At 46.8% G+C, this 15,422-nt stretch overlaps 1 protein-coding gene across 1 annotated transcript in view; it reads right to left on the bottom strand.

The window, feature by feature from the left end:
- Positions 1 to 423: 423 nt before the first annotated feature.
- LOC119524932 (immunoglobulin iota chain-like) overlaps positions 424 to 15,422 on the bottom strand; it is a 29,386-nt gene continuing 14,387 nt past the window's right edge. Inside the window, exons 3-4 of the mRNA XM_037823652.1 lie at positions 2,228 to 2,250; positions 424 to 811 (exon numbers count right to left, since the gene is read on the bottom strand). Coding sequence (XP_037679580.1) covers positions 492 to 811; positions 2,228 to 2,250 — 343 coding nt within the window. The 3' untranslated portion in view covers positions 424 to 491. The remainder of the gene's footprint in view (positions 812 to 2,227; positions 2,251 to 15,422) is intronic.

Below are 15,422 nucleotides of genomic sequence, written 5' to 3' on the forward strand. Positions count from 1 at the left end.
GGGCAGGGGGATGGGCAGTCTGTGCCCCCACCCTGGAGTTGGGGTGGGGGCAGGTAGGAGGGCATGTGGAGGGGGCTGAGCACCCAGTGGTGACAGGGCTGGGTTGCACAGTTGTCCCCTACCATCTAAGTCCAAGTACATCTTCCCTATAACCAGGGGGTCCCCCTGATAGAGAGGCACAAGCTCAGATCCTCATGGGCAGTTGAGATGTTGGGGAGATGGGATCCCCACTCTGGAATGCCCCTGCTCCTTGGACAATGCCCCATCCTCCAGGGACAAGCAGACAGAACGCGCCTTAGAGAAAGTGGGGTGATAAATGGTGAGTCCTTTATTGGGAGAAAGTGGGGGACCCAGCCCTGTGAGCTGAGCTCTGCGGGGTGGCGCAAGGATACAGCGGAGAGTGGGGAAGGGGTGTCTGGCATGAGGGAAGCCCCCTCCACGGGGTCCTGTGATCTGGTTCCCCCAGGTGCATGGAGGCTGAGGGTCGGGAGCTAAGAGCAGTTTGCAGCGGCCACTTTCTTCTCGATGGTGCTCCCTTCGTGCGTCACCTGGCAGCTGTAAGTGCGTCCTGCCTTCCACTCGCTGCCCGTCAGGGCCAGGTAGCTGCTGGCCGCATACTTGTTGTCGGCCTGCTTGGAGGGCCTGGGGGTCTCTACACCCTGGGAGATGACACTGCCGTCTTTCTTCCACTGGACGTCCAGGATGCCCGGGTAGAATCCAATCACGAGACACACCAGCGTGGCCTTGTCGGTGGCCAGCTCCTCAGCAGACGGTGCGAACAGATAGACCTTGGGAGAGGCCTTGGGCCCACCTGTGGCAGAGGAAGTGATGCGAGATGGGTAGAGGAAGAGACTGGGGTCTAGGTGGCCCCTGCCTTTACTCCTCCTGAGCCCCATTGGGTGTTCACAGTGACCTCCCCTTTTCCCCCCGTCCTCGGAGCCCCGTGGAGAGCACCCAGCCCAACACCCCGCTAGTCTCCCTCTCCAAGGGCCCTGGTCAGTGCCCCTCTGGCTGCCTCGGTTTACCCATGTAACGGCGTCAGGCGGTCAACCCTGGTTCTTGGTGTCCTTAGGACCTGGCCCTCGGCCTCAGCACCCAGGGCAGGCATTGCAGGGCCCGAGTCAGCCCCCTGACCTCCACACGCCCCATCCCAGGTGGTTCTCCATGCCGGGGCCCTTGCCCCGTGACCTGGGGTGCCGGCCCAGCCCATCCTCTGGTCCTGGTGGTGTCGAGCCTGAACCTATGTCTGACACCTGGTACGGCCTGGAACACCCCATCCGGCTTCGGGGTTCAGGCGCTGCCCCAGCCAGGCCCTCCCAGCTTTCGGGGTGAGTGGGGTGGCTCCTTCCAACCACAGCCCCTGGGGGCTCCCCCAAGCTCTGCCCACCCCCTGTCTCCCCACGGCCAGACCTCAGATCAGTTTCCTCGGCTGCCTTTTGGGGGCTGTTCACCCCCAAACTAGGGGGCACAGCTGCCCCCACACCCACCTCAGCAGCCCCCCACAAGTCCTGATTTACTTTCTGGCAGAATAATGCTCTGAAGCCCCCAATTCACTCCAGTCGCCACTTGTGGGGGCAAAGGACCCTCTGAGAAAGGCGGGGATGGGCCTGGGAAGCAGCAGGGCTCGGCAGGAAGGAGACCCCTGGGTCTGGGCTTCCCCCCTCCATTGGGACCACCGTGCTGGGAGGGACACACTCCCTGCCACCTCGCCCCGTCTCACCGTCTCTGCCTCCCTAGAGGAAGCCGGAGCCCCCTCCGCCCTCCATGGTCTCCCCTCGGGCTGCCCCTGCCTCCCCGGGGGCTGAAGTCACAGCCCCAGCCCCAGCGTGTCCCCAGCCTCCCGTGCAGCCTTCTCAGCCCTCAGCCCAGGACCAGGGCCTCGGGACGGTCTCTAATGTCACCCCTAGTTCCCCTCATCAGAACCGCCTCTGCCCCCTCAGTGTGGGCTCTAGAGATGGGGAAGGGGCACCGTCCCTGGGGCAAACTCCCCAGCCCCAGGCTCCCAGGGCCAGGCCGGCGGCTGCTGGACTCTGAAAGTGGGTGCCTGCAATTGGGGTTCTTCCTGCTGGTAACCCCGAGACCAACCAGCATCCCCCAGACCCCTAGAGAGAGGTAAAGGGGGCCAGTCCTAAGGCTGGGGAGGGCAGAGGGAGAGAGAGAGGAAACTGACTTTCCAGAGACAGGAGAGGGGTGGGGGAGGCTGGGGAAGGCTGTGAGAGCCACTTACCTAGGACGGTGAGCTGGGTCCCGCTGCCGAAGACAAACCACGGTGACTGGGACTCAGGCCAAAACCCACGGAGCCAGCATCTGGGGACTTCCCCTGGGGGGCCGGGCCTGAGCGGGAACCTGCTGGGCATGATGCACACCAGGCTGAGTGGGTGGGGCTGTGTCCTGGGCACCAGGCTGGGTGGGCGGTCAGCCCCCCAGAGGCCAAGGTAACCCTGACGTGGTGGTGTCCTCGTGCCTGGTGACGTTTCACGTAATAAGGGCTCAGCAAACACTGGTTGATGTGCTCCCCCCAGGAGTGAGCTCCTGAGCTGGCTCCATCCCGCCCAACCTCTCCTGGCCTCATTTTATGGGCCTGTGAGTCCTCCCTACCTCACAGTGTCCTGCAGTCTAGTCAGGATGGCTTCCTCCCTGCACCCATTGGCTCTGGGTCATTCCTGGCTCATTGAGTTCCCACATGGAGACCACCCTCTCCTTTTGTCTCCAGCCATCAAGACTCAGCTCAGTCCCACCTCTTTTGAGAAGGCTTCTCTGATCTCTCAGATCACTGTCTTTCCATCTGCCCATTTATCCATCCATCCATCCATCCATCCATCTGTCCATCTGTCCATCCGCCTGTCCATCCATCCATCCCTCCACCCCTCTATCCCTCCCTCCCTCCTTCAATCCATCCATCATCCATCCATCCATCTATCCATCCACCCATCCATCCCTCCGTCCATCCATCTGTCCATCCATCCATCCATCCATCCACCTGTCCATCCGTCCATCCGCCCATCCATCCATCCGCCCGTCCATCCATCCATCCATCCGCCCGTCCATCCATCCATCCATCCCTCCATCCCTCTATCCCTCCCTCCCTCCTTCCATCCATCCATCATCCATCCATCGATCTATCCATCCACCCATCCATCCATCCATCCATCCATCCCTCCATCCCTCTGTCACTCCCTCCCTCCCTCCCTCCATCCATCCATCATCCATCCATCCATCCATCCATCCACCCATCCCACCCTCCCTCCATCCATCCATCCATCCATCACTCCATCCATCCCTTCATCCATCCACCCATCCATCCATCCAGCTATGGTTACTGAGCACCATCTGTGCCCACCACTGTTTCATGTGCTGGGACATGGTGGGTGTCCCCCTGGCTCTCACTCCTGTCTCTCCTTGAAACCCTTCAGGTCGAGGCCAAGGCCCTCACTGTACTCAAAGCCCGCAGTCCGTTCCCAGTCCCCATGGTCCATGACTTCTCTGCAGGACATGACACTGTGTTTGGCTCCCCTTTCTATAACTCTCTTCTCCTTCTCCTCCTCCACTGGCTTCCCTTTCTCCCTGGCCCATGCAGTGCTGCCAACCCCCTGGGTCATCCTCTGTGGTTACAGGATGCCCACTCTTTCTTTGACATTACCCCATACTGTGGAGTTGCACTACTGCCTGTAGGGTGATGCTGGAGTCTTTATATCCAGCTTTACACCCCTTCCTCAGCTCCAGGTCCATGCCTAAATTGTCCATGGAATATTCCAGCTGGATGCCCAACAGGGATCACAAATTCAACATGTCCCAAGTGAGACTGACCGCCTTTCCCCCAACCCAGTGCTTTTTTGTCTTTATCTCTTCCCACGTCACCATGAATCCTCTTGACCCCTGGCCACAAACCTGGAATCATTCACCTTACCTCCCACCCTGAAATGGTCTGTGACCTTAGGCTGCATCTAAATGTCCCTTTTTTAGATTAAAAATCCCCAGGGTTTGCCTTTGTTGATTTTAATTCCCAGCTCAATTGCACATAAGGATGTGGCATTGATTTGGGACTTCTTGGATGCAAACATCTCTGTATCAGAGTCAGATCAATGTGTTTCCACCCTAGAAACTCGTCCACTCTATTCAACATAGCACTGGAAGTTCTAGCTAAAGCAATTAGGCAAGAAAAAGAAATAAAAGGCATCTCATTGGAAAAGAAGAAGTAGAATTATCTCTAGTCACAGATGACATGATCTTATGTATAGAAAACCTAAGGAATCCACAAAAAAACTATGAGTTAATAAATGAATTCAGCAAAGTTGCAGGATACAAAATCAACACTCAAAAATAAGTTGTAGTTCTATATACCAGCAATGACCAATCCGAAAAGGAAATTAACAAACCAATTCAATTTACAATAGCATCCAAAAGAATAAAATAGCTAAGAATAAATGTAATGGAAAAGGTGAAAAAGGTGCAAGGCTTGTATGCTGAAAACTACAAAACATTGCTGAAAGAAATTAAAGAGACCCAAATAAATGGAACAATCTACTGTGTCATGGTTCAGAAGACTTAATATTGTTAAGATGAAAAAACTAACTGAAGAAATCTATAGATACAGTGGAATCCCTGTCAGAATCCCCATGGCGTATTTAGCAGAAATGGAAAAGTTGATCCTAAAATTCATATGGAATTTCAAGGTCCACAAAGAGTCAATATAGTTTTTGAAAAAGAAGAACACAGTTGATGGACTCACACTTCCCAATTTCAAAACTTACTTCAATGCTACAGCAGTCAAAGTAATGTGGTACTGCCAGAACAAAAGACATATAGAACGATGGAACAGAATTGAAAGTTCAGAAATAAACTCAAACATCTATGGCCAACTGATTTTTGACAACGGTGCCAAGTACATTAATTGGGGAAAGAATGGTCTCCTCAAAAAATGGTGCTGGGAAAGCTGGCTGTCCATACACAAAAGAATGAGGTTGGACCCCTACCTCACACCACATACAGAAATTAACTCTAAATGGACCAAGAACCTAAACATAAGAGCTAAAACCATAAGACTCATAGAATAAAATGTAGGGGAAAACCTTCATAACCTTGGATTTGGCAGTGATTTCTTTTTGTGTGTGTGAAGGTTTTTGTATATACCCTTTGTTAGTTTAAGAAAGCTCCCTTGTATTTCTGATTTTCTAAGACTTTAAAAAAAACAGGAATGGATGATAAATTTTATCAATTTTTTTTTCTGATTAAAAAGACCGTTTAATTTTACTTCATTGATCTGTTAATGTGGTGAAATACATTGGTTGGTTTTCTTATTATTTTTTTTTCATTTCCACAAACAAACACTTCTCCTTTTCCCCTCTACTTGTCCATCAGTAATCTCTAATCTAGCAGAGATTTATTATCGCTTACACTAAAAGCATGAGTCATGAAAGAAAAAATCAATAAAATGAATTTCATCAAAATTTAAAACTTTTGTACATCAAAGGACTATCAGGAAGGTGAAAAAAGCAACCTATAGAATGGGGGAAAATAATTGGTTACCATATAGCTGATAAGGGTTTAATATCCAGAATGTATAAAGCACCACTACAATCAACAACAAAAAGAAACTCCGTTAAAAGATGGGCAAAGGACTGGAACAGACATTTCTTCAAAGAAGATATATACGTGGCCAATAAACACACGAAGAGACGTTCAACTTCATTAGCCATTGGGGAACTGAGAATCAAAACCACAATGAGATATCATTTCACATCCACTAGGATGACTATTGTTAAAAAACAAATAACAAGTGTTGGCCAGGTTGTGAAGAAACTGCAACAGTTAGACATTGTTGATGGATTCGTAAAATCATGCAGCTGCCGTGGAAATCAGTTTGACGTTGTCTCAGAAACGAACTTAGTCTGACCATATGGCCTGGTAATTCCACTTCTTGGTATATACTCAAAAGAAATGAAGGCAGAGACTCAAACAGATATTTGTATATCGATGTTCATAACAGCACTATTTAGCCAGGAGGTTGAAGCAGCTTGTGGTGGTTTGGAGCTATTACACACCCCAGAAAAGGCCATGTGCTTTTAATCCACTCTTGTGGGTATAGACCTAGTGTGGGTGGGAACTTTTGGTTAGGTTATTTCAGTTGAGATGTGACCCCACCCATTCAAGGTGGGTCTTAATCCTTTACTGGAGTCCTTTATCAGAGGATAAAAGACATACAGAAACTGAGAGATGAAATTCGGAGAAGTTCACGGAAAGTTCCAGAGAAGCTGATAGACAAGGACACACCCAGAGAAGTGGAGAGAGGAGGCCACTGAAGCCAGAAGCTGGAAGCAACGAAACCCGGGACAGAAGGACCAGCAGATGCCGGCCACATGCCTTCCCCTGTGACAGAGGTGTCCCAGATGCTGGCACCCTGTTTTCAGAGTCCAGGTGACATCCTGTTGATGTCCTGAGTTGGACACCTTCACAGACGAAGACCTGTATATTGTAAATTATTAAATCCCCATTGAAAAGTCCAACCCATATCTGGTATATTGCATTTTGGCAGCTTTAGCAAACCCAAACACAGCTCAAGTCTCTGTCAACAGTGAAGGGATAAAGCAATTTGTGCTATAGTCATACAATGGAACATTATTCAGCCATAAAAATAAATGAGGTGCTGATACATGCTATAATATGGATGAACTCTAAAGATATCCTGAGAAGTGAAATAAGCCAGACACAAAAAGGCAAATATTGTTTGATGTTGCTTATATGAAATCTCTAGACTAGGCAAATTGCACAGTGATAGAAAGTAGACTAGAGGTTACCAGGGGCTCAAGGAAGGGAGGAAGGGGGGTTCTGAAAAATGTGGAGTGATAGATATTGGTGATAGGTGCACAACACTGGTGTTCCAGTTTCCTAGTGCTGCCAGAATGCAAAACACCAGAGATGGATTGGCTTTTATAAAGGGGGTTTATTTGGTTACACAATTACAGTCTTAAGGCCATAAAGTGTCCAAGGTAAGGCATCAACAATGGGGTACCCTCACTGGAGGATGGCCAATGGTGTCCGGAAAACCTCTGTTAGCTGGGAAGATGCATGGCTGGCGTTTGCTTGTTCCAAAGTTGCGTTTCAAAATGGCATTCTCCAAAATGTCAGTGTCAGCCTCCAACAGCTGTCTTCAAAATGTCCATCTCGGCTCCTCTCTCCGCTCCTATGTATCCTTCAAAGTGTCCCTTTTGGCTGTCACCAGCTGAATCCTTCTGTCTGAGCTTCTGAGCTTTCATAGTGCTCCAGTAAACTAATCAAGGCCCACGCTGAATGGGCGGGGCCACACCTCCATGGAAATTATTCAATCAGAGTCATCACCTACAATTGGGTGGGGTGCATCTCCATGGAAATAATCAATCAAAGAATTACAGTCTGATCAACACTAATATTTCTGCCCACACAAGATTGCATCAAAGATAATGGCGTTTTGGGGGACATAGTACATTCAAACTAGCACAAGTGTTTTGGCCTCTCTTAGCTGCAGCTCCTCTTCAAAATGTCACTCTCAGTTGCTCTTCAAAATGTCACTCACAGCCGCTCTGTGAAATCTTTACGTGACTCCAGTGATCCAAATAACACCCCCCTGAATGGGTGGGGTAACACCTCCATGGAAATTATCCAAACATTTCACTCACAGTTGATTGAATCACATCTCCATGGAAACACTCAATCAAAGGATTCCAATCTAATCAACACTAACACGTCTTCCCCCACAAAATTGCATCAGAGACAATGGCATTTTGTGGGACACAGTACATCCAGACTGGCACAATTGCGAATGTACTTAGTGCTGCTGAATTGTACACTTGACAGTGTTAAGAGGGAAAATTTTGTGTCATGTATATTTTACCACACACAAAAAAAGAGAAAACAGTTAAATGTTTTTGTGAGCCGCTGGCTTCTCATTTAATAGCATAGAGACTTAGAGCCTGGGAGACTGTGGTTTGAAATACTATCTGATATGTATCAGGTGGACTCTAAGGTTTTTGGAAGGTACACTGAAGAAATCTAGAATACGCTATCTGCAAAAGATAAATAGAAAAAAGTATTATTTTGATAATCACCAAGGATTGAAAAAAAAGGAGAAATTTCCAAAGGGGGAGGGGGAGGAGGGGAATAAAAAGTAGCAGCAGGTTGTCCAGTGAGCTGTGGTTGTTTTTATAAGATCTTGGAACAAAATTTTCTTTTTGGTTATATAAGCATTTGTCAAAGCAAAAAAAAAAAAAAAAAAAAGACAAACAAAAAACCAAACAATGCTTATTAGCTGTGAATAGAAGACATATTTACTTGACAAAGTATATTTACCAGATCCTATAGCAGTAATCACAGTTAAAGGTGAAAAACTACATGCACTCTCATTGAAGTCTGAATAAATGGCAAAGGTGTTTGTTGTCACTTTTATTATTCCTTATTATTCTGGAGGTCCTAATCAAAGTAATATGATAGGAAAAGAAACTAGGGGTACAAGTATTTGAAATAAGGAGAAATGTTTTTATTTGCAGGTGATACAATTGTTTACAGACAGAAAACACAAAAATAGGTTGAAAAACCATTAAATGAAATAAGAGATCAGTATATAAAAATTAGTAACTTTCTTCTCATCATCAAAATGCAGTTAGAATGTATAATGGGGGAAATCACATTTTCAGTAACAAAAGAACCTAGGAAATGTATAAAAACACCTAATAAATATGTAAAACAGCCATGAATAAAACTATACATGTTTAGTAAAATACACAAAAGGAGAAGCTAGTTCTGCTCCTGAATGGGAAGGCCGGATATTATAAAGAGGCTAATGATTCCTGAAACCAGCCAATAAAAGAAATTTACTTATAACCATAATTCCAGTTAGAAAATGGTAATGGACTAATTCAAAAGAAGAATGAGGAAGGCTTTCTCTACCAGATGTCAATACATACTATAGAACTACAGGAATTAAAACAGGGTGGTTCTGATGTAGAAATAAACAAACCAAATGGAGACAGAAAAAAACAACCATGAATTTAGAATATGTAAAACTGGTGTTTCTAAACCAAGAGGAGAGGACAAACTATTCAAGAAATAGTGTTGGAACAATTGGTTATCAATTTAAAGAGAAAAAAAGGTTAGATTCCTTCCTAGTAGCATGCAAAAAATAAAATTCAAGTGGGTTCAATATTTAAAAAGAAAAAAAAAAAACAAACCCTAAACAGGTACTGGAAGAAAATATAGGAGAACATATATTTTTTTTCATTTTGAGATAGAGATGACCTTCTTAAGTTGACACAAAACCCTTGAAAGCAGAAGAAAAACTAGACTGAAATAATTAAATAAAAATTAGTGGGAAGAGATATCATAAACCAAAGGCAGAAAAAGACCAGAGAAAATATTTTAAGCTTATATAATAGGCAATATTTTTTAATTTTTTATTTATTGAGATTGTTCACATACCATACAATTACCCAAAGATCCAAAGTGTAGAATCAAACAATCAATTGCCCCTGGTACCATCATACAGCTGTGCATCCATCACCACAATTAATTTTTTTCCTATTTTTAGAACATTTTCATTACTCCAGAAAAGAAATACAGACAAAAAAGGAAACTCAAATCCTCCCATACCTATAACTACCCTCCTCCATCGTTGACTCATAGTATTGGTATAGTACATTTGTTACTGCTGATGAAAGACAGTTAAAATACTAATAACTGTAATTAGTTTGCAATAGGTATGTTTTTTCCCTATATGCCCCTCTATTATTTTTTTTAAAGCTTCAGAATAGTATTTAATTTTCAGATATTTATAGTCATTTTATTTGATATCACAAAATAGTTGCCGTGTTACAAATTTTACAGATGAGGATAGTGTTGCACTATTCTCACCATAACTAGGTTGCAGAATAAATCTGAATACAGATCAATACTTCCCCTTCTTCCTCCTTTGTATATTTACAAACATGCTACACATAACCGTTGCTCTTCCAATTATTTTTATCTGAACCAAGGAACTAAATGCATTGAGATAATTTTGTTTTATTTGTAGGAATTCTCACTGTAAACTATACAAGCTTAGGGATCAGAGAGTACATAGATTTTTTTTTTTTTTTTTTTTGCCAAACCCTCTATCTGAACCCAGAAGCTAAACTGGTTCAGTATTTTCCATTAACTGTGCAATTAATAGCAAATCTTGGGTCCACAACTAATGTTCTTTTGTTTCAGTGTATGAAATAGAAGTTAATAATTGCCACTTGAATTTAGTGGTTCAATGACTACAATAACAGATGTCTCTGCATATATAAATAGACATTTTCACCAGCACTGCTCCCGGTATGCCTTTGCTCTATATATCCCATGCCTATCTCCAGACAATGGCATCTCATCTACACCAACCAATAAAACATAATTGAGAATACACATTTTTCAATTGTCTCAAAAAACATAAGAGTATTCCTTTGGATTGTCAAAAGAAGTTTATATTTTCAGACTTAAATTTGGTAGTTTTTAATTATTCTTAGTCTAATTCCTGTTTTATCAATTAGGAAACTGAGAGTCATCTTACAAGTTAAGTGAGATGACCACATTTACAACCAGCAAGTCAGAAAAGTGAGGCAAGTATCATCATCTTCTGACTTCTAGTGTTTCAGAAAGAATGAATAGGCGATGTTTTAATATCCGTAATATAAAAAGAGGTTATACAAGCCAATAGGAGACGAAAAGCAACCCATTAGAGATTCATGCAAAAGATGAAAACATAGAACTCCCAGAAGGAATAGAATCAGTAAATGCATTAAAAAAAGAAAGGTCTCAATTTCACTAATAATCAAAGAAACACCCATTCAAAACGGACCACTTGAGATGCAAAAGGGTGAAGTAGGAAGGTGAACAGATGGCTTCTTCCACCAGAAAAATGAAGCAGCTAGGCAAAGATTTTTGGAATTAACCGGGTGGCATCCCTGGAACTCGACTGGACATTTAGGGGAGCCCTGGGGGTGCTGCCAGCAATGCAGCAATGCAGCTTTTGTAAATGAGGTTGCACGTGTCCAGCAACGAGCCTTTGTTTGTCAGCCCCACTGCACGCAGTGACTGTGGCAAGGGCATTGGCTGCAGAAATGCAACCAGATTTTTGGGAATTGGCCAGCTGGGGCCAGGGCAGGGAGGGGAAATCTTGTCCTCCAGGAGTTGGGGTGGGTTGGAAATCAGGGTGGCTCTGGGGGAAACCTGGGTACAGGTGCAAATGCTAGGCTCATGGCGAGAGTGGCTTGTGGCTTCACACCTGTTTGGTTTATTTTCTTTCTCTTTTCTTGGTTTTTTTTTTGGTGGGGGGGGGGGGTGGATCTGGCAGATTCCCAAGGGACCAGCGTGGATTCTGTCTTCAGTCTCCATCTTGACAGTAGCTCTTTCTGGCTTCCCCCCCGGGATCCAGCAAGATCACTTAAAGTGGCAGTGCACCTTTTTTTTTTTTTTTTTTTTTTTGGTGGGTGTTTTGCTTGTTAATATATTTTCCTTTTTATCTCTCTGTTTCTTTCCCTTTCCCTCCCAATTTTTTTTTCTTGGTTTGGCAGACTGAGGAGTAGGGGAAGCCAATTTCCAGAGTGACCCCAACACAATACTCAGAATTTCTGGTTTCCAATGAAAACTTACAAGGAGATGGGAAAGTCTGGCCCAAAGGAAAGGCGTGAACTTGACAGAAACTCCTAGTTTTGCTGGAATGACTAACAAAAGGTCTTAGATCCACTCTCTCAAATAGGTTCAATGAACTCAAGGAAAACAAGAACAAAGAGCTAAAGGGCATCAGGAAGGCAAGAGAAGATGAAAATGAGAATTTCCATTATGAATCTTCCAAAAAATCAAAGAGGAGGGGACACTTCCTAATTCGATCTCTGAGGCCAGATCTAGCCTGACACCAAAGCCTGGGCAGCCTTTGGGGTTCTGCGGCTTTAAATTTACCTGTCGATTTTAGGGGTGATCTGGGTACCTGGTCAAGTGGCATGGACCTGCCCCTCCTTCCTAGCCCCACCAGCTGCATCCCCAGAGCTGAGCAACCCCCACATTGCTCCTAAACTGGACCACGTGTCTGTCCCCCATCCAAGGCAGACCACTCCCTTTGCAGAGGGGGAAACTGAGGCCCAGGGGCGTGGACTTGTCAGCCCCACGGACTTAGGGAATGGGAATGGGGGACAGCTGGAGACCACCCAGCTCAGGTCCTGGGGTCTGTGCCTGTGAGCTGTGTGACCTCAGGCCAGGCACTTCACCTCTCTGGGCCTCAATCACATCTGGAAAACAGGGATGTCAGCGTGGCGCCCAGGGGGTGTGATCAGTGTCCCCGGGACAGAAGGTGGACCTGCCTGGGCCATCCTGCCCCTGCCCTCCCGGAATGGGGCCTGGGCTAGGGTGAGGCAAGCGAGGCACTAGCTTCAGGCACAAAATACAAGGGGTGCCCAAAAGTCAGTGATCAAGAAGAAACATACTTTAATGCAATATTACCAAATAAAGATACATGCACAAAATCCACGATTGACAACATAGTGACATTTTAAATAGAGGCAGCCTCACAGGACCCCTCCTCTCTGGGGCCTCCTTCCTTCTCATCCGTCTCCTGTCATTGATGCCTTCCCCCTTGTCACCCATTCCAGGCTTGGGTCACAGGGACCCCCACATCTCTCCCGAGACCTGCTAGGACCTTACCTGGGCCTCAGGCTCCGCAGGCTGGAAAGGCTGCTTCTTGTTGCGCCTCTGGGCTCCGGGGTGCTTGGGGGGGCTGCTGTCGGGGGCAGTGCACTGTGGGTGCCCATGGCCATGCCCAGCAGCAGCAGCAGGGGCCACCACCGCTTGGTGCCAAGGTCCATCTGGACAGTTCCCAGTCTCTTGGGCCCTCGGGGTTAGAGGCACCTACCCCGTCCGTCTCCCCGTGTGTGGCTGCACCAGTGCACCCCACGTGGGCTGGCTCTGTCCCTGCCCCCCAGCGCCCGGCCCCTCCAGGGCCCATGGCCTTCATCCCTGGGGTCTGTCCCAGAAGGACACCTGCCAACTGCCCCACAGTGGTCGGGAACCAGGACTCAACCACCTTCCATGGTGCCCGCCTGGCCCCGCCCCTGGGGCCCCGGGTGGGGACACACCTGCTCCTGCCCGCGCTCCCCAAGGGGCACCCGGGCGTTGGGACCCCACTGTTTCTGTTTTGATATTTTTCTCTAAACCACATCATCCTGTCAGGAAACCCATTGCTGCAGCTCCACTGCCCACTGCTCCTGCTCTCCATCAATCAGCCCATAGAGGAAGGATGAATCGACTTTACGTCATCCCGACTTAGTGCTTGCAGCATCTTCTGCAAGCTGGTGTGCACGCAGGTGAGTTCTGAACTCTTGATGTTCCTCCACCTGTGTTCATCCAAGTCCCTGCAGCATTCAGTGGGGACTGGGGACTGCACTCGCTGCAGCTCCCTGAGCCCTGCCAAGTGCCCGAGCTCGGTGGTGACGCCTGGGGTGGAGATGACATTGTCACCAAAGACAAGGGAGTGGAGGCGGGAGCAGCTGCCCACGACAGGAAGGAAGGCTTTGAGTTGAGATTCCTTCAAGCTTCACCTTCTCATGATCAGGTGCTGCAGGGTGCCCGACAACTCACCCAGAAGATCCTCTAGGGGCCCGGGGACCACTTCAGAAAAGTCACTGTTACATAGAACCAGCTCCTTCAGGTGGGTGGCATGGATGCTTTGGGACAAGTAGGTGATATCATGGGCAGTAAGTCCACATTCCTTGACCACCAGGGTCTCCAATGGTTTCTGCAGATCTCTGTGGAGACACAGGAGAGTTATGCTTTGTGAGTTGGGGCTGATAAGTTTGGGAACATGACCAGGACATTGCATTGCCCCTACCTGGGTCCAGGTGGGAACGGTAGGAGCCAGTCCTCCTCATGGGTCAAGAACACAGAACTTGGAGCCTAACATTTTCCCATTTCCAAAAGGACCTCCCCTGATTTCAGAGAATGATATTGGGTCCACTGAACTCTCTGTGTCCGTGTAAACACAAAAACCATTCATGCATCATAAATCGTTGAGGGAATTAATGGGATTTAGTTACGGCTCCTACATGGTGAAAGAAAGGTGCTTCCCCACATTTCTATTCACCTGTTCCGCTTTTGCTAATGCTGCCATTATGCAAAATACCAGAAATTGATTGGCTTTTATAAAGGGGGTTTATTAGGTTACAAATTTATAGTCCTACAGCCATAACAGTGTCCAAACCAAGGCATAAACATGAGTATACCTTCATTGGAGAAAGAACATTGGCATCCAGAAAACATATGTTAGCTGGGAAGGCATGTGGCTGGCATCTGCTTGCTCCCAGGTTGTGTTTAAAAATGGCATTCTCCAAAATGTCTAAGCGTTAGCCAACGTCAGGAATCCGCAACTCCAAGCTAAGCCAGCAAGCATCTGGGTCTGTGCCGGAGTTTTTAAAGGACTCCGGTAAACTAATCAAGACCCACACTGAATGGGCATGGCCATGCCTCCATGGAAATAATCTAATCAAAACTTTCGCCTACAGTTGGGTGAGTCACATCTCCATGGAAACAACCTAATCCCAATATCCCACAAGACTGGATTAAAGAACCATGGCTTTTTGTGGGGGACATAATATATCCAAACATCACCCAATGGCCAAACTCCAGAAGAATGGCTTCCCATCAGAGTTATCACGGAGAAGTCGGTGAGTCATAACTGAGGGCAACGAGTTGACCAAGTCAACTGGGTCTAGATGCCACGAGAGACAATTACCTCCCCTAAATATCACCCTGAGAGTCTACCATCCTTCTTCTGCCTTCTTGATAAAGAACTATAAGCTCCAGGAGAATGAGACTATTCCCCGTTTTTAACTCCAGGCTTGGCAGGTACTGGGTGCTTGAATGAATGGATGAGTGAATGGGTGGATGAAAGGTCTATTCCTGATGTATCCATATATCCACTATGACAGTCAGCAGGACCCCATCCTCAGCACCTGTGCTCAGTGACTCTGCAACAGTAGAGCCATCCTTGCCTTAATATGGAACAGTTGGAGATACTGGCTCATTTGTCTTCACCATGTCTTTTGTGCTGGTGGACTCCAGAGGAGCCATGACTTTTTAACCCATTCTTGTTGGGTGGAATCTTTTGATTGAGTGTTTCCATGGAGATGTGGCACACCCAACAAAGATGTGAGATCTTTGATTAAATTATTTCCATGGAGTTGTGGACCCCTACCCATCACAGGTGGGTCTTGATCAGTTCACTGGAGTATTTAAGAGAGCTCAAGAGCTGACACAGATGCTGATGCTTGGAGATGCTGGGAGATGCAGACAGAAGGACATTTAGAGATGCTAAGCTGAGAGATGAAGCCCAGTTTGCCCCAGAGAAGCTAAGAGAGGGCCCCCAGATGCGTAGAGAGAAACACCCTGGG

The sequence above is a fragment of the Choloepus didactylus genome, assembly GCF_015220235.1.
Source record: "Choloepus didactylus isolate mChoDid1 chromosome 23 unlocalized genomic scaffold, mChoDid1.pri SUPER_23_unloc1, whole genome shotgun sequence".
NCBI lineage: Eukaryota > Metazoa > Chordata > Mammalia > Pilosa > Megalonychidae > Choloepus > Choloepus didactylus.